Source organism: Hydra vulgaris, chromosome 06 (genome assembly GCF_038396675.1).
Source record: "Hydra vulgaris chromosome 06, alternate assembly HydraT2T_AEP".
Taxonomy (NCBI): Eukaryota; Metazoa; Cnidaria; class Hydrozoa; order Anthoathecata; family Hydridae; genus Hydra; species Hydra vulgaris.
Genome location: NC_088925.1, coordinates 59,802,501 through 59,830,239, shown reverse-complemented (window position 1 = coordinate 59,830,239; position 27,739 = coordinate 59,802,501). Strand labels below are relative to the sequence as shown.

The window sequence follows — 27,739 nt, the reverse complement described above, 5'->3', positions numbered from 1 at the left end:
ATTTACAATATATGTCTTGAATCACGAGGTAAAAATAGAAAGTGAGGAGAAAAATTAGAGAATGAGGAGAGTGCAAGAAAAAACCTTCTGCGTAAGTCTGTGTGGTTTCATCACTAAGTCGCAGTCATGACAAAAAAGAAACTAAACTGGCTGCAGCGTTGGCAGCAGCCATATATATATATATATATATATATATATATATATATATATATATATATATATATATATATATATATATATATATATATATATATATATATATATATATATATATATATATATATATATATATATATGTATATATATATATATATATATATATATATATATATATATATATATATATATATATATATATATATATATATATATATATGTATATATATATATATATATATATATATATATATATATATATATATATATATATATATATATATATATATATATATGTATATATAATATATATATATATATATATATATATATATATATATATATATATATATATATATATATTTAAGTTAATAGAAAATCACTTAACTAAATTTTTTTTTATTTTACACAGTGTTTCATCAATAAAGACTCATCAGAAATGAATGATCAAATTAATAAAACTTAAATTTATATCAAAAATTTTACAAAAAAAAGTTACATAAAGTCGCAAATGTCTTAACTACTGTAAATTTTCACACATTTGTGGAATTTGTTGATCCTATTATAAAAAGAATTTTTTAGAAATGATTACTTACGCTTTTTTTAAAATAAAATTTTTTAAAAGAGGGATTTAACGTAACTATTATTTGAGCCCATTTATTTTTATAGTTTAGAAACTTATTTTCGTGCCTACATTTAGAAATTAAATCCGATTTTTTGTTTAATAAGGATTCTTGGTTTGCATGTTTAAGTATATCAAATTTTTCCTGTAGGTAAAGTATGCATTTTTTTGAAATATTGTATAAATTCATCAATATTTTTACCTTTTAAATCCCATATATATTTTGACAGCATGGTGTCTTTTGAATACTTTTTATTTTTAAAAGATTGCTTATGATTGGCAAAACGCTTTTTCCATTCACACTCTGTTATGGCAATATATTGTTTATCAGGTACATTCTTAGAGGAACTACACAACCCTCTAAAAAATGAAGCGTTGATTTGATGTTGATCAACGTTGATTTTGCGTTGATATTAGCGATCAACGGCGATCAACCATAAATGGATGTTGTAGCAACAGCAATGTTATCAACAGCAAATCAACGTTTATTTACAAACACTGAGCGTTCGTTGATTTACTGTTGACAAAAAACAAATTTATTGAGCCGTTTACTAACAGTAATTTGCTGAGCATTTTCTGCTGGGATTTTTTTTGTTATTTTTGGTGGTTATAAAACGTTTGTTCAAATTTTAATTGTATTATAAAATGAGTATAAACTTATTGAAAAACATATATTTTATTAAGTAATTATTTTTTCAGTTCTTGAATAAAGATTATCCTAATGAAATTAAGGTAGTTTTTTAACTATTTGAGGATAAAAGAACATCTTAATATAAATATTTTAACAATTTAACATGAAAAAGTCACAACTTAGCAGCAGTTTGGCTTATTAATGCTTATTATAATAACATTACTATTATCATAGCAAATTATTAATGGCTGCAAGTATTTGCCTGATAAATTCTGACTGCAAACTTAAATCATATAGTACAAAATGCAATTTAAATTGATTTTTTCTGTATAAGAATAATAATGCCTTAATTTTTTTTTCTTTTGTGATGTAATAAAATAAAGATAATAATGCCTAAATATGACAGAAGCCTATATATGAGAGAATTTATGAAAGAAAAACGAAATACTGAAAAAAGAATAAAATATCTTCTTGAAGAGTGCAACATTGTTGGTAGAGGAAATTGCGTTCATCTAGATTTAGACATTCAAAAGATTTTTGAAGTTTCTGAAGATGTGCACAGTGATATATTGATGTTTTCAATCAATTCGCCAGAAAATAAATTTTGTTTAAGTAAAGTTGAATCTAATTATTGTGATGTTGACGACATTGCATTTAAAAATAGTTTATACAGTAGTATTGATACTCTAACTTCAACAAAAGATTTTTTATATGAGTGGTTATTAAAATACTGTATAAAAGATGATGCTTTAAATGCACTTTTATTTCACTTAAATAAATTTACTCCATCTATACCAAAATGCTGGCAGACATTACAAAAATCTCTTCAAAAAGTTAATGTTTTATATGTCAGTGGAGGCGATTATATATATCTTGCAGTTAAAAGTGCAATTGATTATTACATATCAACAGTTGGAAATAAGGAAAAGCTTGATCTAATTGTAAGTATTGATGGTGCACCTATGTGCAATAGTAAAAAGACTTCCATTTGGCCTATACTAGTTACAATTAACAGAAAAGAATCCTATGCTGTTGCAATTTGGCATGGTCAGGGAAAACCAAACAATTTGGATGAGTGCTTTGAAGATTTTATTCTTGAAATGAAAAAATTGCAAACTAATGGGTATAAACAGCTGCTGGTGACTATTAAAGCTTTTGTTTGTGATGCGTCTGCAAGAGCATTTGTTAAATGCATTATAGGGCATAGTGGCTATCATAGCTGTGAAAGATGTATGGCAGTTGGCACACAAAAACATGGCATAAGATTATTGGAAACGACTACTTTACTTTGTACTGACATGGCTTTTAAAAATAATTTTTATAAAGAAGGTCACCAGCTTGAGAGTCTTTCTCCACTTGTTCAGTTAAGTTTCCCAATGGTAACTGAATTCCCATTAGACTATATGCACCTTATATGTCTTGGAGTAGTTAAAAAACTTCTAATAAACTGGTGTAAAGGTCCCCGATGTATTAGAATAAGTCAATCTGTTAAAGACAGTATTTCAAATGAACTCATAAATTTACGAAGTTATACACCATCCAATTTTCAACATAGACCATGCTCTTTAAATGAACTTGAGAAGTGGAAAGCAACAGAGTTTCGATTATTCTGCTTTATGCTGGACCAGTTGTTTTAAAAAGGAAAAATAAATAAAACTATGACTTATTTATTTCTCTTTCAATTGCTATGCACATACTGCTTTCTAATAAAATGGCCAAAAATGAATTGTTAGTGGCATTTGCTAAACAGCTGCTTATATAGTTTGTCAGAGAAGTACAAATTTTGTATGGGGAGATCTTGGTAACATACAATGTTCATAGCATGATTCATTTAGCTGATGATTGTGTTAACTTTGGGGAGAGTCTTGATCATCTATCAGCTTTTCCTATTGAAAACTTTTTGGGTTGAATTAAAAAAATGGTGCAAAAATCACATCAGACTGTTGCCCAAATAGTGAATCAATTAGATGAGAGAAAAAAGTTGGATATTTTTCTTAGAGAAAGGAAAGGTAAAGAAATTTCTGCCCAAGTGGTAAATAAAAAGATCACATCAAATCTATGAGACAGAGTTTATTTTATTCAAGACAAAGGGTTTATTTTAGTAGAAGAGGTTTTGGTAGATCTTGCAAAATGCAAGGCTCTAAATTCTCATTCAGTTCGAAAGTTTTTTCCTGATTGTTTTGAAACATCTTATTTAGACGTTTGTTATGTAAATTCATTAGCCAACCTAAAAACAATTTTTCCAAAAAAAAAAGAACTTTTGAAGAAAGGCTTGATAATACCTGTTTAAAAAGGTGGTTATGCTTTTTTTGTGCTTAGACATTGTGATATTGCTTATGATCACTGATTTCTTGAATTAAAAACACAAACTTTGATTATACTTGCAGACCATCAATTTTTAAAGAATGTCTGTGCATGTGTCATTTTGTAAAATTTGTTGTAAATTTGTCAAATATGTAGTTCATTGAACAAATTTAAAGTGAGTTTAATGCATTTTAATTTATAAATTTTTTGTGTGAAACAAATACCTGGTATGTTTATAGAAATAATAAAATATTTACACTGGTGTTTTACATTAATAAATCTAAAAAGCGTTTTACAAAGTTCATTGTTTTTAATCTCTAATGTATTTTTAATTTTATTTTGTAACTTATATAAGATTGTTTAGAATTAAATTGCACCAGAATATTGAAATTTCATTTGCCATTGTTGAACTTTAAATGGAAAAATTAAAGAAGTGGAAGTGATTGCTAAAAGTTGGATGAAAAATGATGGGAAATGCTTCTGGCTGCCATTTAAAAGTTCCGCTGCGATTTGTAAAGCTGTCACAACCTTGCAGGCATCAACCTCTGATTGGAAGATATACCCTGCTAGGATTTTATACACTACAGGTTTGCATATTACTATAAAAAAATGTAAAAAAATTGAATTAGATACTGAACTGTATGTTTTGACCAGGGCACTGAAGAGGATAATCATGTGCTGGTGCAAATTTATTTTAGGCCTGCTTTACAATATGACTATAGTCTCATTTAATATCACTTATTTTAAATCCAATATTCCAACGGGCATTTGTTTAAATTATATGTTCTGAATGTCTTTAGAATGTTTAAAGAAGATTTCCAACGATTAAAAAAAGTTTTTTTAACTATGTTTTTAGTTTGTTTTTTTTAACTTTTAGTGTTTTTTAAAAATTAAAAAATTCATTAATTTTCATGGGTTTTTCATTAAAATTCATTAATTTTTATGCGGTGCACCAATTGCACTCCATTCTCATAGGACCTGCTTTTGCCGTAAAAATTTCAATTACATCTTCATTAGATATTGATAAATGATTTTATGTACATAGATTTGTGTTTATGAAGAAGCTCAGTCACACTTAGAGAAAGCAGCAGATACTTCAAATATTGAAACTGACATCGAAGAGAAAAAAGGGACAAAGCAAAAGTAAATTTTACTAAAATTAGTTTTAACAAATAAAAAATTTTGCAATAAGGAATTATACAAATCATGCACTTTTTTTGTTTATAAAGTAAAGTTTATATTAAAGGAGAAAGACAGCAATGACATTTTGTGAAAGTGATTAAGATATTGTGATTGGTGATGAAGAACTATACGGAAGATACTATTTTGATAGTTCAAATAGCTAAAGAACATCTAACGTGATTCCAAATATAGCAGGTTAACTATTTTTGTAAAAGTAAAATAATGGTTTGTTAAAATAAAATGCTTTTTTTTTATTGAATTATAGATGTTTTTAAATCAATATCAACTCCCCATTTACACAGTGAAATAGCAAGCTTTTCAGTTGCTGAAAATAACAATGACTTCTCGAAAGAAACTAATCTATCTCAAGGAAAAATGATGTTGTCTTCAAATATATTGGTAAAAAAAAGTCCTAATGTTGCTTTTGTTCTAATTAAAATCTGTGTGCGTGTGCAGTAAAAAAATTAATAGAAATCAGAACTATATGTTATAGAATATAATTTTGTTGACAAATATTTTATAAATATATGTTTGTTGACAAGTTTAAATAAAAATCACTATATAATGTTTAAAAATTTTATTTAATTTTTGTATGTATAATTTATCTATACCTAGGTAGAAAATGGCTCTAAAAATTGTGTTTTGGATAAAGAGGATAGCAAAGAAAAACATTTGTCTTGCCAGGGTAAATTAAATAAAAGTTTTATTTATTTTTTCCATTTAGGTAATTTTTCATGGTTAATTTTTTACAAAATATTTTACATAAATAATAATAATATTGTTTATTTTACTACATTTTTTTTAAAAGATTTTCAAAAAAGATTTGCGTTGAGTTGCGTTGAGATGGCAAAAATAGTTAAAAGAGAAAAGTGATTCAAGAGTCAATTTTAAAAATCCATGTATTGAAATTAAGATAATTTCATTCATATAGAATAAACATAATATGTGTTCTGACCCTTAAGTAATTTTTATTTTTTTAATAATAGATAAGTTCTCTTAGTCGTTGTGGAGGTAATATAAATCGGCTTTTGCTTTTGGAAAGTTGTTGATGAGCGAGGACGCTGGGGCCTGTTTTAATGTCTCGGGTGGTTCATTAAAGATAAATTTTAAAACATACACCCTGTATCATATGATAGTGGGTAAGAATGGTTTTATGCATTTTTTTAGATTTTTTATTTCACAGGAAATATATTTTGTTTATCCTAGTCAGTCATTTATGTAACTATTTGCTATAATTTCTGCAGTTTGATTTTTTTCAAATTTGATTTGAATTTTTGATTTAGATGCGATTACACGACAGCATCATGATGCAAAAATTTGCGAATGTTATTCAGGCATTTCGAAATTTTTAAGTCAATCAGGAACACGACTCAATCGAAAAGTTTTGAAAATGAACAATGCTGCAAACGCTAAATAAATTGTTTGAAAATGTAGATTTTGTGTTAAATTCAATAAAAAAACTTTCTAAATGTAGTGCCTACTTTCTTTCATTATTCTTTTGAGTTAGCTTTGAATTGCTCTATCAATAACTTTTTTGCTAAATCCTTTATTTACAGCCTGTTTTTTACAAAACAAATTAAGATTTGAGCAATATGTATAAATTTTATATACAAATATTTTATATATATATACATACATAATATATATATATATATATATATATATATATATATATATATATATATATATATATATATATATATATATATATATATATAAATTATAAATCAGTAGAAAATCACTTAACAAAGTTTTTTTTCATTTAACACTGTGTTTCATAAATAAAAAGACTCATCAGAAATACTGAGTTTTTTATTGATGAGTGCATTTCTGATGAGTCTTTTTATCGATGAAATACAGTGTTAAATGAAAAAAAATTTTCTTAAGTGATTTTCTACTAATTTATAATTGCTCAGTTCTTTTAAGAACATTGAGCACTCTATTTTGTAGAATACATTTTAAAGTTGTTTAAATATATATATATATATATATATTTTGTAAACTGTTGATATATATTTTTTTGATATATGCATCAAAAAGCGATATCAAAATACCGTCGGCTATTATAAAAATCAGTGTTGAATCACCAGGAAAAAATGATTGTTGATTAAACGTTGAAAAGCAACATTCGATCAACGTTTTTTGTAAACACCAAATCAACGTTGATAAGTGGCTAACATTTTGGACAAAAAATCAATATGGAATCAATGTTTACGAGAAACATTGAATCAACATCAAATCAACGCCTCATTTTTTAGCGGGAATTATATACCACATTTTTTGATAAACAACTTCCACTCATCCAATTTTCTGCAGTTTTTTCATTTAGGATTTTGTTTTTGTTTAACAAAGCATTATTGTAACCTTTTTATAATTCTTTCAATATTTTTTGTGCAACTCCCGCTAAAAAACGAGGCGTTGATTTGATGTTGATTCAATGTTTCTCGTCAACATTGATTCCATATTGATTTTTTGTTTAAAATGTTAGCCACTTATTAACGTTGATTTGGTGTTTACAAAAAACGTTGATCGAATGTTGCTTTTCAACGTTTAATCAACAAATATTTATTCTGGTGATTCAACACTGATTTTTATAATAACCGACAGCATTTTAATATCGCTTTTTGATGCATATATCAAAAAAATATATATATTTATATATAAATATATATACATATATATATATATATATATATATATATATATATATATATATATATATATATATATATATATATATATTCATATATATAAATATATATATACATATATATAAATATATATATATATATATATATATATATGTATATATATATATATGTATATATATATATATATATATATATATATATATATATATATATATATATATATATATATATATATATATGTATATATATATATATATATGTATATATATATATATATATGTATATATATATATATAAATATATATATATATATATATATTTAAGCAACTTTAAAATGTATTCTACAAAATAGAGTGCTTAATGTTCTTAAAAGAACAGAGCAGTTATAAATTAGTAGGAAATCACTTTAAAAATTTTTTTTCATTTAACACTGTGTTTCATCAATAAAAAGACTCATCAGAAATGCTCTTATCAATAAAAAAACTCATTATTTCTGATGAGTCTTTTTATTGATGAAACACAGTGTTAAATGAAAAAAATTTTTGTTAAGTGATTTTCTACTAATTTATAATTTATATATATACAGTTTTTTATTGAATTAAACACAAAATTTACATTTTCAAACAATTTATTTAGCGTTTGCAGCATTGTTCATTTTTAAAACTTTTCGATTGAGTCGTGTTCCTAATTGCCTTAAAAATTCCAAAATGCCTGAATGGCATTAGCAAATTTTTGCATCATGATGCGGTCGTGTAATCGCATCTAAATCAAAAATTCAAATCAAATTTGAAAAAAATCAAACTGCAGAAATTATGCCCCAGCGTCCTCGCTCATCAACAACTTTCCAAAAGCAAAAGCTGATTTATATGGAATATTACCTCCACAACGACTAAGAGAACTCATCTATTATTAAAAAAATAAAAATTACTCAAGGGTCAGAATACATATTATGTTCATTCTATATGATTGAAATTATCTTGATTTCAAGACATGGATTTTAAAATTGATTCTTGAATCACTTTTCTGATTTGATTCAAAATTTTGAAAATTTGTGGGGGCCATATGTAATCCTTGATATTAAAATAAAATGCAACAGTAGTAGGGGAAAGGCGCCTATGATGGCATACTTAACTTTGAAGCTTCATTAATCAGTATCCTGAAGACCAATAATAAAAGTTTTGATATGGATACATTCCTTGTTACATCTAGAACAATAATTACCCTGGGAGTTTTCATCAGTTATATTTTTTTATAAGTTATTCTTATTGTAAAAAAAGCACAAGTGTACCATCATAGGCAACCACTGCTCCTATGATGGCATAGGGGAGGATGGGGCTAGTTAGGATCGAGGGTAACTTAATGATTTCATTTAACCTTAGAGTCTTCCCTCAGAAAAGCCAGAAATTACTCGAAACCATCCTAATTTACCATTTCATGCTACACACCAGCATTGTAAAATTTTGCGCATGCACATTGGATATATTGCGTTTTACGTATTTTTTGGACCAAAAAAAAATTTTGGAGCATCGCTTTCTTTTAACTTTACTTAAAAATAAGTTTTTCTTATAAAAAAAAAAGTTTTCCCAACTCGTCAATATTTCAACACCCCCAACTCGTCAGTATGCCATCATGGGTAAAAGTCATCATTTTCATTAAAACAAGCTGTGTCTGCTTTGTTCATAAGATAAAATTAAAGTAACTATTCCACTAAATGCACAAAACTTGAATATAAAATGCATGAAAATTTCATTTCTGCACAGTTAATAGTAAAATCACAATCTTAAATATATGAAGGAAATAAAACTACAACAGCACATCCCAAAATCGATTTTTGTTGATTATAAAAACAATACTTGTGCACAAGGGACATTTTTTCACTAAAACTAATGTAAAGTCAGTATAGTCATGTAGGTCTAATCATTTTTTTACCAAAGCAATTTTAATGGAAATATGACCGATATGCCATCATAGGCGCTATGCCATCATAGGCGCCTTTCCCCTACCTTTTTATCTATTTTTGCCATCCAACTCAACGCAACTTTTTAAAAAATCTTAAAAAAAAAAATGTATTAAAATAAATTATATTATTATTACTTATGTAAAATATTTTGTAAAAAATTAACCATGAAAAATTACCTAAATGGAAAAAAAATAAATAAAACTTTGATTAACACATTGAAATGTACACTCTTAAAAATTTGATTTACTCTGGCAAGACAAATATCTTTATCTGCTATCCCCTTTATCCAAAACACAATTTTTAGAGCCATTTTCTAACTAGGTATAGATAAACTATACATACAAAAATTAAACAAAATTTTTAAACATTCTATAGTGATTTTTATTTAAACTTGTCAACAAAAATATATTATAAAATATTTGTCAACAAAACTATATTCTATAATATATAGTTCTGATTTCTATTAATTTTTTTACTGCACACGCACACAGATTTTAATAAGAACAAAAGCAACATTAGGACTTTTTTTTACCAATATATTTGAAGACAACATCATCTTCCCTTGAGATAGATTAGTTCTTTTGAGAAGTCAATGTTATTTTCAGCAACTGAAAAGCTTGCTATTTCACTGTGTAAATGGGGAGTTGATATCAATTTAAAAACATCTATAATTCAGTAAAAAAAAAAGCATGTTTATTTTAACAAAACATTATTTTACTTTTACAAAAATAGTTAACCCGCTATATTTGGAATCACGTTAGATGTTCTTTGGCTATTTGAACCGTTAAAATAATGTCTTCCGTATAATCCTTCATCACCAACCACAATATCTTCATCACTTTCACAGAATGTCATTGCTGTCTTTCTCCTTTAATAGAAACTTTACTTTTTAAACAAAAAAAGTGCATGATTTGTGTAATTCTTTATTGCAAAATTTTTTATTTATTAAAAACTAATTTTAGTAAAATTTACTTTCGCTTTGTCCCTTTTTTCTCTGCGATGTCAGTTTCAATATTTGAAGTATCTGCTGCTTTTTCTAAGCGTGACTGAGCTTCTTCATAAAAATCTAAACACAAATCTATGTACGTAAAATCATTTATCAATATCTAATGAAAATGTAATTGAAATGTTCGCGGCAAATGCCCTCTGAGAACGGGGTGCAGTTGAAACTAATGAATTTTAATGAAAAATCAATGAAAATTAATGAATTTTTTAGTTTTTAAAAAACACTAAAAGTTTTAAAAAGAAACTAAAAACCTTGTTAAAAAAACTTTTTTATATAAAGACTGCGAAATAAAAATGTTTTTGTCAACGATTAAAAAAACTTTTTTAAATCGTTGGAAATCTTCTTTAAACATTCAAAAGACATTCAGAACATATAATTTAAACAAATGCCCGTTGGAATATTGGATTTAAAATAAGTGATATTAAATGAGAGAATAGTCATATTGTAAAGGGGGACCAAAAATAAGTTTGCACCAGCACATGTTTATCCTCTCCAGTGCCCTGGTCAAAACATATAGTTCAGAATCTAATTCAATTATTTTACATTTTTTTATAGTAGTATGCAAACTTGTAGTTTATAAAATCCTAGCTGGGTATATCTTCCAATCAGAGGTTGGTGCCTGCATAGTTGTGACAGCTTTACAAATTGCAGCAGAACTTTTAAATTGCGGCCAAAAGCATTTCCCATTATTTTTCATCCAACTTTTAGCAATCACTTCCACTTCTTTAATTTTTTCATTTAAAAATTGACATTTCAACATTCTGGTGCAATTTAATTCTAAACAATCTTATATAAGTTACAAAATAAAGTTAAAAATACATTAGAGATTAAAATCAATGAACTTTGTAAAACGCTTTTAGATTTATTAATGTAAAATACTAGCGTAAATATTTTATTATTTCTATAAACATACCAGGTATTTGTTTCACACAAAAAACTTATAAATTAAAATGCATTTAACTCACTTTAAAATTATTAAATGAACTATATATTTGACAAATTTATAACAAATTTTACAAAATGACACATGCACAGACATTCTTTAAAAATTGATGGTCTGTAAGTATAATTAAAATTTGTGTTTCTAATTCAAGAAATCAGTGATCATAAGCAATATCACAATGTCTCAGCAGAAAAAAAGCATAACCACCTCTTTAAACAGGTATCATCAAGCCTTTTTTCAAAAGTTCTTTTTTTTTTCAGAAAATTTGTTTTTAGGTTGGCTAATCAATTTACATAACAAATGTCTAAATAAGATGTTTCAGAACAATTAGGAAAAAACTTTCAAACTGAATGAGGATTTAGAGCCTTGCATTTTTTGAGATCTACCAAAACCTCTTCTACTAAAATAAACCCTTTGTCTAGAATGAAATAAACTCTGTCTCATAGATGTGATCTTTTTATTTTACCACTTGGACAGAAATTTCTTTACCATTCCTTTCTCTAAGAAAAATATTCAACTTTTTTCTCTCATCTAGTTGATTCACTATTTGAGCAACAGTCTGATGCGAATTACGCATCCTTTTTTTAATTTGACCCAAAAAGTTTTCAAAAGGAAAAGCTGATAGATGATCATGACTCTCCCCAAAGTTAACACAATCATCAGCTAAATGAATCATGGTATGAACATTGTATGTTACAAAGATGTCCCCATACAAAATTTGCACTTCTCTAACAAACCATATAAGCAACTGTTTAGCATATGCCACTAACAATTCATTTTTCACCGTTTTCTCAGAAAGCAGTATGTGCATAGCAATTGAAAGAGAAATAAATAAGTCATAGCTAGTTTTATTTATTATTCCTTTTTAAAACAACAGGTCCAGCAGAAAGCAGAAAGAACTGAAACTCTGTTGCTTTTCCACTATCTCAAGTTCATTTAAAGAGAGTGGTCTATGTTGAAAATTGGATGGTGTATAACTTCGCAAATTTATGAGTTCATTTGAAATACCGTCTTTAACAGATTGACTTATTCTAATATATTGGGGACCTTTACACCAGTTTATTAGAAGTTCTTTAACTATCCCAAGACATATAAGGTGCATATAGTCCGATGGGAATCCAGTTACCATTGAGAAATTTAACTGAACAAGTGGAGAAAGACTCTCAAGTTGGTGACCTTCTTCTTTATACAAAATATTTTTAAAAGCCATGTCAGTACAAAGTAAAGCAATTGTTTCCAATAATCTTAAACCATCTTTTTGTGTGCCAACTGCCATACATTTTTCAAAGCTATGGTAGCCACTATGCCCTATAATGCATTCAACAAATGCTCTTGCAGGTGCATTACAAAAGCTTTAATAGTCACCTGCAGCTGTTTATACCCATTAGTTTGCAATTTTTTCATTTCAAGAATAAAATCTTTAAAGTACTCATCCAAATTGTTTGGTTTTCACTTACTATGCCAAATTGCAACAGCATATGGTCCTTTTCTGTTAGTTGTAATAAGTATAGGCCAAATGGAAGTCTTTTTACTATTGTACATAAGTGCACCATCAATACTTACAATTAGATCAAGCTTTTCGTTATTTCCGACTGTTGATATATAATAATCAATTGCACTTTCAACTCCAAGATATATATAATCGCCTCCACATATAAAACATTAACTTTTTGAAGAGATTTTTGTAATGTCTGCCTGCATTTCGGTATAGATGGAGGAAATTTATTTAAGTGAAATAAAAGTGCATATAAAGCATCATCTTTTATACAGTATTTTAATGACCACTCATTTAAAAAATCTTTTGTTCAAGTTAAGGTATCAATACTACTGTATAAACTATTTTCAACAGAAATGTCGTCAACATCACCATAATTAGATTCAACTTTACTTGAACAAAATTTTTTTTCAGGCGAAGTGATTGAAAACATCAATATACAAACTTCAAAAATCTTTTGAATGTCTGAATCTAGATGAACGCAATTCCCTCTACCAACAATATTGCACTCTTCAAGAAATTATTTTATTCTTTTTTCAATATCTCGTTTTTCTTTCATAAATTCTCTTATGTATAGGCTTCTGTCACATTTAGGCATTATTATCTTTATTTTATTACATCACAAAAGAAAAAAAATAAACGAATTATTATTCTTATACAGAAAAAACCAATTTAAATTGCATTTTGTACTATATGATTTAAGTTTGCAGTCAGAATTTATCAGGCAAATACTTGCAGTCATAAACATTGCTAATTTGCTATGATAATAGTAATGTTATTATAATAAGCAGTAATAAGCCAAATTGCTGCTAAGTTGTGACTTTTTCATGCTAAATTGTTAAAATATTTATATTACGATGTTCTATTATCCTCAAATAGTTAAAGAACTACCCTAATTTCCTTAGGATAATCTTTATTCAAGAACTGAAAATATAATTACTTAATAAAATATATGTTTTTCAATAAAGTTTATATTCATTTTATACCGTAAAATAATTAAAATTTGAACAAACGTTTTATTACCACCAAAAATAACAAAAAAATCCCAGCAGAACATACTGTTTGCTCAGCAAATTACTGTTAGTAAACGGCTCAATAAATTTGTTTTTTGTCAACAGAAAATCAACGAACGCTCAGAGTTAGTAAATAAACGTTGATTTGCTGTTGATAATATTGACGTTGCTACAACATTCATTTATAGTTGATCGCCGTTGACCGCTAATGTCAACGCAAAATCAACGTTGATCAACATCAAATCAACGCTTCATTTTTTAGAGGGCTGTAGCTAACTTTAATTGTATTTCGATTAAAAATTTTATGTAATTTATTAGAGGGCAGGAAATGCTTATCGACCAATTTTAAAAACACTTCTTATGTTAGTGGGAACATTTTTGCTATATGGGGGGGGGGGGGGGGGTTGAACTAAATTACATTTCTAGTTCTATTTCGCTTTTTTGTATTCTTTTTTTCAGGGTCAAAATTTATTTCAAAATTTTCAAAACCACTTTTTTTAAGGGTATCTTAATAAATATTCGTTTAGAGGAATAGAATACATTTTTATTAAAGGAGTTTTGGTTTAGCCTGTTATTAACTGATCAATTCCTGTAATCAATTCCTCTAAACGAATATTTGAAGATGCCCTTAAAAAAGTGGTTTTGAAAATTTTGAAATAAAGTTTGAGTAGTCAAGACATTTGCGACTTCCTGTAATTTAATTTTTGATATAAATCAAAGTTTAATAATTTGATCATTCATTTCTGATGAGTCTTCATTGATGAAACACTGTGTAAAATAAAACAAAAATTTAGTTAAGTGATTTTCTATTAACTTAAATATATATATATATATATTTTTTTTTATTTGAATTTTTCATGCTATATTTTTCTATACAATGTTTTTATCCGAAGATATTGTTGGCTTAGCATAGGAACAGCCACAAATAGTCATTAAGACTAATCCAAAGTAGCGTCCGTTATTGACCAACATTTTTGCGTACAGAAGTACTACTCAAGCGCTGAGTTGGTGGTGGCAGGATTTGAACCCGTATCGTGCAACAGTCCGGGTCTTAACTTTCCGTTTAACGCTCTAACCAACTGAGCTATCCAGCCACTAATAAATTTATATATGATATGATATATATATATATATATATATATATATATATATATATATATATATATATATATATATATATATATATATATATATATATATATATATATATATATATATATATCATATGACATATATTATATAATAATATATTTATATGTATGATTTTATAAGATGTTTAAATAAAGCTAGAAAATAAAACTAAATTTGTTACCTTCTTGCTCTAATGATTGATTTTGTTATATGTGATATACATGCTTTAACATCATATGTGAAAAACTAAAGTGAGAGAAAAAAGTTAAGTAAAAAATGTACAAAATCGATAAAAAGTTCACGAAAAAACAACCTTAATAGATTTAGACTCAAAAAAAGTGTAAAAACTCATTATTTTGGCCATTTTAAGTCGGAATTTAAGGGCGTTTTTTGACGATTTTCGGACATAAAAAATATTTTGAGGCTGATAAAGGGGAATTAGGAGTTAGAAAGATGTTTTACACTAGTTTCGAATTATATGGATTGATTCAAATTTTTTTTAGGTTCAAATAAGTAAGAATTACGTTTCCGTATATTCGATACATAAATATTTTTACCTTATTATTCTTTTTATTACGAGTAATATATACGAGTGTCAGTTGTTAATTATTTAAAACAAATACTGAACAATTTTTTGTATCTAAAATATACAATTTATACTGGAAATGAACACATATGTACATGGAAAAATAGATTTACTAACTTGTCTTAGCATGAAACAAGGGTGTACATACCCACTGTGCATATTTTTTGTTAAATCGACCTTCTTCTTTTGCATTGGTATCAATTTCGGCAACTTCGTTCTCATATTAGAGGCAGACGAACTACTTTTTTATGCAGTCTGTCCCAACTTCGCGTTTTCTGTCATGATTTATATCTCCAGAAACGAGAAAAATATTAAAATCTGATAAATTGCATGGATATTCTTCAAAAAAATCTCTTTGTTTTTTGAAAGGAGCAATTGTCACTTTGAATTTGTCTTCAACACCATCATATTGCATGTCGGAAACAACGCAGACTTTTGGCTCGCCTATTGAACTGTTGACAAGAACAACATTGTTTGTGTATTCATTAGAGATCGCAAAGTCCCGAAAAATCAACCGTTTCACATAGCGCGTTACTTGGAGTTCATAGGCATTCGGTTTGTTTCCCTCCTCTCCCATTTGATAAAATTTTATTGATAGATGGACAGAAGAAATTTTGGTTTATTACACCAAAATCATTCTCATTAAAGTTCGAAAGATTTACAATGTTTGTTACTGCTCCTGCTTGTTAACCTTTAAGTAGAGCACGTCTTCTTTGACAACTGTTTATAAAAAGTCAGAATTAAGATAAAATAAGTAAACAAGAATTACGCTTTTTAAAATTAAGTCTTAAGAATTAGAAAATTCTAAGTTAAGTTGTAATTATAACTCACATTGGCGGTAAACAATATTTGAAACCTTTTTCCGCATCAAACTGTTGCGGATTTGTGCACGGACAAAAAGTCCGCCTCGTCCGTAGAGCACATGGATAAAGAATTTTATCGAGTTCTCATACAGAAACATGCAGCAATACTCAAGTTGACAATTGTTTTCAATCAAATCGTCGACAATGTGCAAGCAATGAAATGTATAACGCGGGAAGTAAGCGCCATGCAACTTTTGACGCTACTCAACTAAATACAGTAAATTCTGTCTTGCTTTCCTGATGTGTTTTTTTGGCACTTTTGAATTGTGTCCACACGGCGCTTATTTTTTACTGTTTTTCTCCCGAATGCACTTTTTAAAAAATCCCGAAATTTATCGAAACTTGATCCAAAACGTCCGCAAATGAATTTTCTTTTTCGCAAAATTGCAAAAAAAAAAAAAAACTTTCGCATTATATAAAAGTTATATAATAGTATTTTAAGTATATATTTCGTTAATAGAAAATAAAGTTCGAACATATATCATTCGTTTTTTCATAAAATCTCCTTGTTAAAAGTTATATAGATATTGAAATTCAATTTCTTTTAAGAACTAGTACTAAAACTAAAAGTAATCAGCTTGATAGACTACATGACGACGTTATTAACTATTACCCAGCCAATATTGACATACGGGTACCGTACGGGTCGTGAACTGGGTCCCGTATAGGAAGACCAACGGTATCTCGCCGGATCTTGGCTACGGTTTCCATGTGGGGCCCATATGGGTAAGCCCGCTGGGTATCCCGTATGGGTCCCAGTCAAATCCCGTTCTTTAAAACCGTAAGGGGCCCATTTGGGTTTGCAACTGGGACCCATATGGGAATCCCATCGACAACCCGTCGGATCTTGGCCGTGGTTTTCTTCTGGGGCCCATATGGGTATGCCCGCCGGGTATCCCGTAAGGGTCCTACGTGGTTTACACATTGCAAATCTTGAAAAACTACGTTTAACTGTTTAAAATTTACAAAAAAAGCAAATTTATATAAAACTTGATTGGTTTATTTCAAAAAAAAAAATTGAAATTACAGTCGAAATTAAGTAAACTTTTAAACAATTCTTTAATCATGAATGCTTTCACGGTTATCTCGCGAATTGGAAGCTTTTCCATTGTTGTTTAACGACTTCTTTGAAAACCACTTACACAATATCTCGTTTCAATATGACCTGTAAAAAAATCAAAGTTAACTGTTAGTCTTAAATTTTATAGGTAACATAAATTATTTTTAATATGTTATAAAACTCTTACGATTTCTTTTAAAACTCTTTAGATAAAAAATGTAATTTTCACCATCGAAGGTAGAAAAATATAATCTTTAATTTTATAATCGAGATTTATTTTAAAATGTACTTGTTATAAATAAGCACATGCTTGTGATTCATATAATAAATTGATAACGTTCCTTAAGCTACTGATAAATAAATTATATAAAACTATTATATAAATATAATTTTATATTTATATTGAATATAATTTGACATATATTGTTTATAACTTTATATATAGGGGAGAGTAGGGCACCATGATATACTTTTGGTTTTTGTTTCGTAACTACTTTTTTAAACACGTTTTTTTTAAGCGATTAGTGCAATTTTAGGTAAACATTTAACCTTCAAAATTAAATTCTTAAATTACCAAAATTAAAGAGGTCGAACTTGTAAAAACTTATTGAGGAAAAGTAGAACTTTGTATCAAGGTACCCCACCCATGGGGTACCTTGATACAGTCTATGGGGCACCATGAAACAAGATAACAAAAAAATTATAAAATGTAAGAAAACAATACAAAAAATTATATAAAGAAAAGAAACAATATTTTTAAAAAGCTTATTATAAATTTTTAAAATTAAGAATAAGAATCATGCTTATCACTTAATAAATCACTTTCGGAAACAAAATTTTAATTTTAATTTTTCTGATAAGATAGTTATTTCTTTATCTTCCTTCTCTTTTCTTTACTTCAGTACATTTTTTGTTGGTGCATCTGTTGCTATTATACTGCTAGCTTTCTCACAAAGTTTTATTTTACTTTTTCTTTCAGCGGCCTTCAAAAATCCCTTAAACTGAGAAGGGCTTAAAAAAGTTAATAATTTCAGAATCATTGGCTTGACTTGTACTTGGCTCGGAACTGACAAAAGGCTTCTAAAGCTTTCCTGGTGAGAGAAACAAGTTATTGGTATTCAGAGTTTTTCCAGTATTTTTTTGATATGTATTTGGATTGTTTCAATCAGCAAAAACACTACATAAATAATCTGCTTCTGAATATACATTCTTGTCAAAAGGAAATATTCCACTTTTCCAAAATCCACTTTGAATGTTTGTGATAGTAAAACTTTTTTCATATGCGATGCTAACACAAGATGCAATTTCGTAAATAGTGTTTCTCCAGGGATGATTAAAACACTCACAGTAGGACTCCATGATAATTTAGAAGCCAAGATTTTACTGTTCCATTATAATAAACTTTAAATGGAGCAAATACAGAAACATCTAGGGTCTGCACTTTGTAACTATTATGTGGTAGTATAGTAAGATTAGTAACACTGTTACATTTAGCAAGATCAACAGCTTTTTAACATAAGTGGCTCTCGTGATTATCAAATATAAGTAAAGATGAATTTTTTTTTGACGAGAATTTTTTGATATAGGGTCATTCCATGCCAAGTGGTGCAAAGGTCCCTTATGGACCATCTCAGATTTTATTGAAATTTTTTGATTTTGTACATATATATGTTAAAAGCATGTTTTGAAAATTTTAGATCAATATCTAATATGGTTCTTGAGAAAACGCTATTTAAGTAGTGGGCTATTTTGCATAAAATTTCACTCTACAAGAAAAAAGGGTTTTTTCATCATTTTTAACAGCCAATAACTTTTGAACAAGTTAGTTTTATACTTCAATTATTATAAGATAGCAAGTGTGCTGTGGATACTTTGAAAAAAGAAAAAAATATTATTTCTGGCATCTTAACTTTTTCCATAATGGCGGGCTAAAGTTGATTTTTTTGTTTTAAGAATAAGTTTTTTTGTGATTTTAAAGACCTTAATCTTAAAAACTAGTTACAAAGTTAATACAAATCAAATTGCCTGCTGATCTACATGTGGTGGATAAACATTTTTAAAAAAATCAGTTGATTAAAGAGCTGCATTCAAAAGTTATAGGTCTCCAAAATGAGTCAGATCGAGATTTTCGTAAAATTGATCTGTGATGCAAAGCATCTGTTACCTAAGATGGCACTTTTTTTTTTTTATAAAATTTTTTATACGCATCAATTAAAGACTGTTAATTAATAAAAACCAAAAAAATTAATGGGCGCTTATTTATAACCCCCAAAAGGTAGTCTCTAAAAGTCAGGTAAATTTTCCATAAAAAATTATTACTTTTTAAAAGTTTAGTTATTGTTTCATTTAATTCTATATTACTAGTATGTCAATCTAAAAAGTACTAATAAAACCAAATAAATTGTTGTATTTTAGAACTAATTAATAATAAGTAATATGCCTGAGCTTTCTACTTGCTGTATTGGTAAAGCATTAAATGAACAGTGCTATCTATCTAATAAAAGTAAACGCTACCAAGAACTGTCGAAACTAAACCAAGAGCTTATTTCTTTGAGAAGCAAAATAAATCCCATAGATTTTATTTGTAGCTATCACGAGAAAGTTTACTTGTCGAGGTATGAGAATGAACATCGCAGGTATTGTTGTAATCCGTTGAACAAGCACGCAAAAAATGTGAAAAGTAAGTTTCAATATTTAATATCTTAATTTAATAAAAATACCTTAATAACACTAAATAAATAAAAAAAAAAATATTTAATAATTATTTCCGTTATTTTTTAGATTCTCTTAGAGTTATCAGTCTTTCATATGCCAAAGATTTTGGTTTAATACCTGGTCAAAAAATTTGCACTAGTTGCAGAAAAGTTCTGAATTGCAAACATAATACAAAAGAAAATGAACTCCAAGAAAAAGAAATTTATGTTGACAACCATACATTAAAAGAAGATCTTAATTCAAGTATTGCAAGTTTTGGATGCTCACCTCTAAAATTTGTTTCAAAAAAAGATAGAGTTGCATATGGAAAGCGTAAAATTGATAGCGTAAGAGCTCATACACAAAAGGCTGTTGCCAATGTGCTAGGTTTAGAAATAGCTGCACTTTGTGGAATTGAATCACCCTCAAAAAAATGTTTGAAAAAAACAAACACAGATTTAGACAATATTATGACTCAAATTAAGTCAAAATTTGAAAAAACATTGTCAAATTCTGAAAAAATCTTACACTCACTCCAGACAGTTGGTCAATAGAGAAAACTCAGAAGTTTTTTTTACTTCAAAAAGATCTGTAGTACAAGCCAGAAAATTAAGTAAAAAAAGTGGAATACTATCAAAACCTTCTCCAAAATCGGGTAGAAAACTAAGCGAAGATGTAATTACAGAGGTTGTTCATTTCTACGAATGCGATGAATATTCAAGGGTTTGTCCAGGAAAAAAAGAGTTTGTTTCAGTTAAAGTAGATAGTAAAAAGCAACATATCCAAAAGCGCCTTCTACTAGTCAATATGAAAGAGCTACATATTGAGTTTAAAAAGAAATATAATTACCTTAAAGTTGGATTTTCAAAATTTTGTGAGCTAAGGCCCAAGTGGTGCATTCCTGTGGGCGGTGCTCTTGGTCTGCATGCAGTTTGTGTTTGCCAGTACCATCAAAATGTAAAGCTCCTTGTACAGAAAATTCCTGGAATTTCTGATTACAAAATCTTATTAAAATTAATGGTTTGTAGCATTGAAAATAGAGATTGTATGCTGCATAGCTGCGATAAATGTCCTGCTAAAAAGGTTTTGTTAGACTACATTGACACTTTGTTTACAGAAAAAGAAATTAGTGAAGTTAACTTTTATCAATGGCAAAAATCAAATTACCAATGTACTTTAGTACCAGCAACTCTACCTTAGATGAATTTATTGAAATGGTTTATGAACAGTTAGATAGTTTACGAGTGCATCATTTTATATCAAAAAGTCAAGCCACCTACTACCAACATTTGAAAACTAATTTAAAAGAAAATCAAGCTTTGGTTCTTCTTGACTTTGCAGAAAACTATAGTTTTCTAATACAGGATGCAGTGCAAGGTTTTCACTGGAATAACAGCCAAGCAACTGTGCACCCCTTTGTTGCGTATTTTATAAAAGATGGAAAACTTGATAGTCAAAGTTATTGTGTTATATCAGATCATCTGAAACATGGAACAGATGCTGTTCATTGCTTTATCGGTAATGTTATTGATAAACTTAAACAATTACAAACATTTGAACACATTATCTATTTTAGTGATGGAGCTGCATCACAATATAAAAATTACAAAAATGTTATCAACTTATGCTACCATAAACACGATTTTGACATGACTGCAGAGTGGCACTTTTTGCAACATCGCATGGTAAAAGCCCCTGTGATGGTGTTGGTGGAACAGTGAAACGTCTTGTTGCACGAGCCAGTCTACAATCACTAAACGATCCTATTGACACACCAAGCAAAATGTACAGCTGGTGTGTTCAACACGTCAAAGGAATATCTTTTTTTTTTGTTGACAAAGTTTCAATAGAAACACATACTACAAACTTCAATTTGGAAGAGAGATATCGTTCTTGTTCGACAATACCTGGGACACGAAACCACCACGTTTTTATCCCAGTGTCACTTACCTCAATAAAAATAAGAAGAGTCTCATTTAATATTATTTGCACTAATGTGGATTTTTCTACTTGCAGAATTTATATTAATAAAATTTCCAGTTACTCACCAGGAGAATATGTGGCCTGCGTTTACGATGCTCAATGGTATTTAGGAAATATTCTTAGTATTTCAGAAGAGCATCAAGATCTTAATATGAAATTCATGAAAAAGTCTTTATGTAACAAGTTTACGTGGCCATGCAGAGATGATCTTTGTTGGGTACCTCTAATGCATATTTTATGCTAAGTGCAATCTCTTAAAGTCCAGTGAAACAGTGGAAGATTTTATAGTATTGACTTAAAAGAAATCAATGAGATTATTTTATTATTTGAGAAATTCAACTTTTTGTAAATTTTATTATTTTTGTTTATTTTCTTAAAAACATTTTGTTTGTTTTTCATTAAAAAAATTATTGTATTATAAAGAGGGGAGGGGACTTTATCTATTGGGATTTAAAAGTTCTTTATCTAAAGGGATTAAAAGGCTTTAAGCATTGATATTTTTTAATTGATATTTCATAATAAATAACATTATATAATTCAATGCATTTATTTATTATGTCAGTTTCAGAATTTTATGGAAAATTTACCTGACTTTTAGAGACTACCTTTTGGGGGTTATAAATAAGCGCCCATTAATTTTTTTGGTTTTTATTAATTAACAGTCTTTAATTGATGCGTATAAAAAATTTTATAAAAAAAAAAAAGTGCCATCTTAGGTAACAGATGCTTTGCATCACAGATCAATTTTACGAAAATCTCGATCTGACTCATTTTGGAGACCTATAACTTTTGAATGCAGCTCTTTAATCAACTGATTTTTTTAAAAATGTTTATCCACCACATGTAGATCAGCAGGCAATTTGATTTGTATTAACTTTGTAACTAGTTTTTAAGATTAAGGTCTTTAAAATCACAAAAAAACTTATTCTTAAAACAAAAAAATCAACTTTAGCCCGCCATTATGGAAAAAGTTAAGATGCCAGAAATAATATTTTTTTCTTTTTTCAAAGTATCCACAGCACACTTGCTATCTTATAATAATTGAAGTATAAAACTAACTTGTTCAAAAGTTATTGGCTGTTAAAAATGATGAAAAAACCCTTTTTTCTTGTAGAGTGAAATTTTATGCAAAATAGCCCACTACTTAAATAGCGTTTTCTCAAGAACCATATTAGATATTGATCTAAAATTTTCAAAACATGCTTTTAACATATATATGTACAAAATCAAAAAATTTCAATAAAATCTGAGATGGTCCATGAGGGACCTCATTAAAATTTGCACCACTTGGCATGGAATGACCCTATAAAATGTTGAACTACTTCTTCAAATAACTCTGTGTTCATCAATCCAGTTGGATTTGCAAGACCAAGAAATCCAAATGATGCATTATTAGGCGCATGTCGCTTATAGATCTTAAATTTACAACATGTGTCCATAATACATTTGAGAGCAGGTGACAATTTACTGCTTTAAAAGATTTTCTTGCTCTTTAGTAAATGCTCTTCTTTTTAAAAAAATTAGGTTTTATAGTAACGATTTCTCCTTCTTTTATTCCTTTTTTCGTTTTTACATATCTGTAAAAATAGAAACACACATTTAGAATTTTCTTTTAGTCACAAACTTACACAAGTTTCATTTACTAAGTAGGACAAACACTTATTGGTGCAGAATACATGAGCATAAATTAACTGCAAAAGGTGCTGTGATTAAGATCAACTTTATCTGCAGCATTTAATGAACACCCTCCTGTTAAATGTTAAGTGAACACCCTCCTGTTAAAACTAATTCAACAGCTACCTACATTGAACTACTCGAGAAGGTTCCTTTACTAGTTTTTCAATAACAAAGAGGCTTTACGCTGTATAAAAATTCAATTAATGGTCCTATCATCATTTAATACCACGCTAAGCATTAATTTACATCTATAGATTTTATATATTAACAGAAATCAGTATAAAAACATAAAATAAATGAATGCTAATCCTTCATCAAAAAAGTGTTCCTAAATATCTTGATATAAGTATAATAAAGCAAACTTATGTTTATATTAACTTGTGTAACTTATGCTGTGACAAAATTAAATTTATTACTATATAACTACATCATCATACTACATGCATTAATACTGAATAACATAACATTTATTTTTACGACATAAACTTTATTTCATGGTCCACCAAATTTTTTTACCAAGTTAGGTGAAACATTTAAGTATATAAGTCAATATTTCCCACCGGCAATTAATTATAATATGCTTGACTATCGAGTAATTTACAAAATGGTACATTTATTTAGTTTCATGGTACCCCACTAAAACTGTTTCATGGTACCCCATACATTCTGATTGAATAAGATGACAGATTTTTGTTTTTCAAAAAATTAATTTATTAAATATCTTTGCCACATTGAAGAGCTATTGAAATACAGTTTACAAAATAGAAACACATTCCAAAGAATACAGAATAAAACATCGTAAAATGCTACAACTCCAAAAATTTTAAAATTACTTTGCAATGGAAAAAACATAAATTTGAACCTCTTCCGATATTATTGACATATTCTGATTTGAATTATACGTTAAACAATACATCTAGTAGTAACTAATTACAACTCAAAAGGACTTTTCATAATACTTTTATATCAGTGTATAATTGCTTTGTTTCATGGTGCCCCATGGGTTTCATCAATTAAGACACATCAGAAACCTTATACAACAGTGCCGTGGCTACTAGATCCAAGCACCCCCTCCTTCAAAAGGGTCCCAAAATTCTTAAATATTTTTCCAATAGATAATACTAAATAAAAAAAAACAACCTTTTATTTGTAAAAGGGCCCCTAAATTTGCAAATGAGCCCCCAGGCACAGCTCTGCTTATATATATATATATATATATATATATATATATATATATATATATATATATATATATATATATATATATATATATATATATATATATATATATATATATATATATATATATATTAGTAGAAAATCACTTAACAAAATTTTTTTTTTTTTACTAATATATAATTTTCTACTAATATATAATTGCTCTGTTCTTTTAAGAACATTGAGCACTCTATTGTGTAGAATACTTTTTAAAGTTGTTTAAATATATATATATATATATATATATATATATATATATATATATATATATATATATATTTAATTATTATAAAAATAATTATAATATAAATTTTTTTAAATTATTTAGTTTCATTTGCTTAAAATAAAGACTTTTATTATTGATCAATAAATACTTTCTCAATACTTTTTAAATGTGACAACGCCGTTTTTTCCACTGAGGTCTTCATATATATACATACATATATATATATATATATATATATATATATATATATATATATATATATATATATATATATATATATATATATATATATATATATATGTATATGTACATATATATATACATATATATATTATACATATATATATATACATATATATAAATATATATATATATATATATATATTTATATATATGTATATATATGAAGACCTCAGTGGAAAAAACGGCGTTGTCACATTTAAAAAGTATTGAGAAAGTATTTATTGATCAATAATAAAAGTCTTTATTTAAAGCAAATGAAACTAAGCAATTTAAAAAAATTTATATTATAATTATTTTATTTAAAATTTATTTAAAAACAAAACATTTTTTTAATTTTTTATACAAAAATTTTTTTTCTTTGCTTTAAATAAAGACATTTATTAATGATCAACAAATATTTTCTCAATACTTTTTAAATGTGACAACGCCGGTTTTTCCACTGAGGTCTTCATATATATTAGTAGAAAATCACTTTACAAAAAATTTTTTTATTTTACCCTGTGTTTCATCAACAAAAGATTCGTCAGAAATGAATGATCAAATTAATAAAACTTCATTTTATACGAAAAATTAAATTACAGGAAGTCGCAAATGTCTTAACTACTGTAAAATTTCACACATATGTGGAATTTGCTGACACTATTATAAAAAGAATTCATTAGAAATGATTACTTATGCTTTTTTTAAAATGTTTTTTTAAAAAAAGGTATTTAACGTAATTATTATTTGAACTCATTTATTTTTATAGTTTTTTAGGAGAAACTTATTTTCATGCCTACATTTAGAAATTAATTCCGAATTTTTGTTTAATAAGCATTCTTGATTTGCATGTGTTATTATTTTGATTCTTGATTTGCATGTGTAATTGCTCTGTTCTTTTAAGAACATTGAGCACTCTATTGTGTAGAATACATTTTAAAGTTGTTTAAAAGTGTGTGTATATATACATATATATATATATATATATATATATATATATATATATATATATATATATATATATATATATATATATATATATATATATATATATATATATATATATAAATATATATATATATATTAGGGTGGCTCTTAAAACAACATTTTTGAAAAAAACTGTTCCTACCCCTTTACTTTGTTCTATATAATACTAAAACACTAGGTTTAAAATTTTTTTGAACAAAAAATTATTAACTTTACAAAAAAAGCATATTTTTCAAGTTTTAAAAAAAACTATTTTTTTAAAACTTGAAAAATAATGACTTTTTTTATTTTCAGCTTAAAAACAATAGTTTTTATGCATTTATTTAAGAAAAAAGTTATTTTTTTGTAAATTGATTATTATTTTTAAAGTTTTTATATAATTTCGCTTCTTTTGAGTACCAGGTTGACATACTTTAGAAGAACTTTTTCAAAATTTTCAAAATTTTAGGGACCAGTCAAATTTTTAAGGGTCTTGAGCTACCCCTAAAATAATTTTTTGTTTAAAAAATTTTTAACCTAGTGTTTTAGTATTATATAGAACAAAGTAAAGGGGTAGGAACAGATTTTTTTCAAAAATGTTGTTTTAAGAGCCACCCTAATATATATATATATATATATATATATATATATATATATATATATATATATATATATATATATATATATATATATATGTAAATTATTTTAGTGTATTTTACAAATAGAGTGCTCAATGTTCTTAGAGAACAGAGCAATAATTAATTAGTAAAAAACACTTATCTAACTTTTATCTTCTACTCGGAGTTTCACCATCGCTGGATCATCAGGAAGAGTTACTAAATCTCAAAAAAATTCAATTTATAGAAAAAAATATTTTACAGGAAGTTATAAATTATTATAAAAAATTATAAAAAATTTTTAATTACAATATTTTTTTGTTAACGGGAAGTTACAGAAAGTAATTATGAAATAATTTTCTTTGGAATGGGGATAGTTTAATTTGGTCATTTGTTTTTATAATTTTTTAAGAGGTATTTATTTTCGTGCCTACATTTAGAAATTAATTCAGATTTTTTATTTAATAAATTTTCTTGATTCAAATGAGTAATTATTTCAAATTTTTCTTGCAAACATAGCATACATTTTTTGG

At 27.0% G+C, this 27,739-nt stretch overlaps 3 protein-coding genes across 12 annotated transcripts in view; 2 read left to right on the top strand and 1 right to left on the bottom strand.

Annotated features, from left to right (window-relative positions):
- Positions 1 to 761: 761 nt before the first annotated feature.
- On the top strand, positions 762 to 6,364 carry LOC136082046 (uncharacterized). 8 transcript variants are annotated; one of them, XM_065800612.1, is made up of 8 exons: positions 762 to 3,687; positions 3,774 to 4,300; positions 4,759 to 4,856; positions 4,960 to 5,090; positions 5,198 to 5,294; positions 5,511 to 5,580; positions 5,882 to 6,034; positions 6,179 to 6,364. In XM_065800612.1, the coding sequence occupies exon 1, from the start codon at positions 1,799 to 1,801 to the stop codon at positions 3,044 to 3,046; it is 1,248 nt and encodes a 415-aa protein (XP_065656684.1). In that variant the 5' UTR covers positions 762 to 1,798; the 3' UTR covers positions 3,047 to 3,687; positions 3,774 to 4,300; positions 4,759 to 4,856; positions 4,960 to 5,090; positions 5,198 to 5,294; positions 5,511 to 5,580; positions 5,882 to 6,034; positions 6,179 to 6,364. The 8 variants fall into 8 exon arrangements, with proteins under 8 accessions (XP_065656684.1, XP_065656681.1, XP_065656683.1 ...); XM_065800609.1 differs by having other exon boundaries at positions 768 to 3,687; positions 5,161 to 5,294; XM_065800611.1 differs by adding an exon at positions 5,704 to 5,794 and having other exon boundaries at positions 768 to 4,300; positions 5,161 to 5,294.
- An 11,171-nt stretch (positions 6,365 to 17,535) lies between these two features.
- LOC136082045 (uncharacterized) overlaps positions 17,536 to 27,739 on the bottom strand; it is a 20,197-nt gene continuing 9,993 nt past the window's right edge. For all 3 annotated transcript variants that reach the window (XR_010639370.1, XR_010639371.1, XM_065800607.1), the window contains one exon: positions 17,536 to 17,708. The gene's annotated coding sequence lies outside the window, so the exon portion shown is untranslated. The remainder of the gene's footprint in view (positions 17,709 to 27,739) is intronic.
- On the top strand, positions 19,823 to 21,497 carry LOC136081563 (uncharacterized). Its single transcript, XM_065798890.1, has 3 exons — positions 19,823 to 20,283; positions 20,385 to 20,843; positions 20,893 to 21,497. Exons 1-3 carry the CDS (start codon positions 20,040 to 20,042, stop codon positions 21,495 to 21,497), a joined length of 1,308 nt encoding a protein of 435 aa, XP_065654962.1. The 5' UTR covers positions 19,823 to 20,039.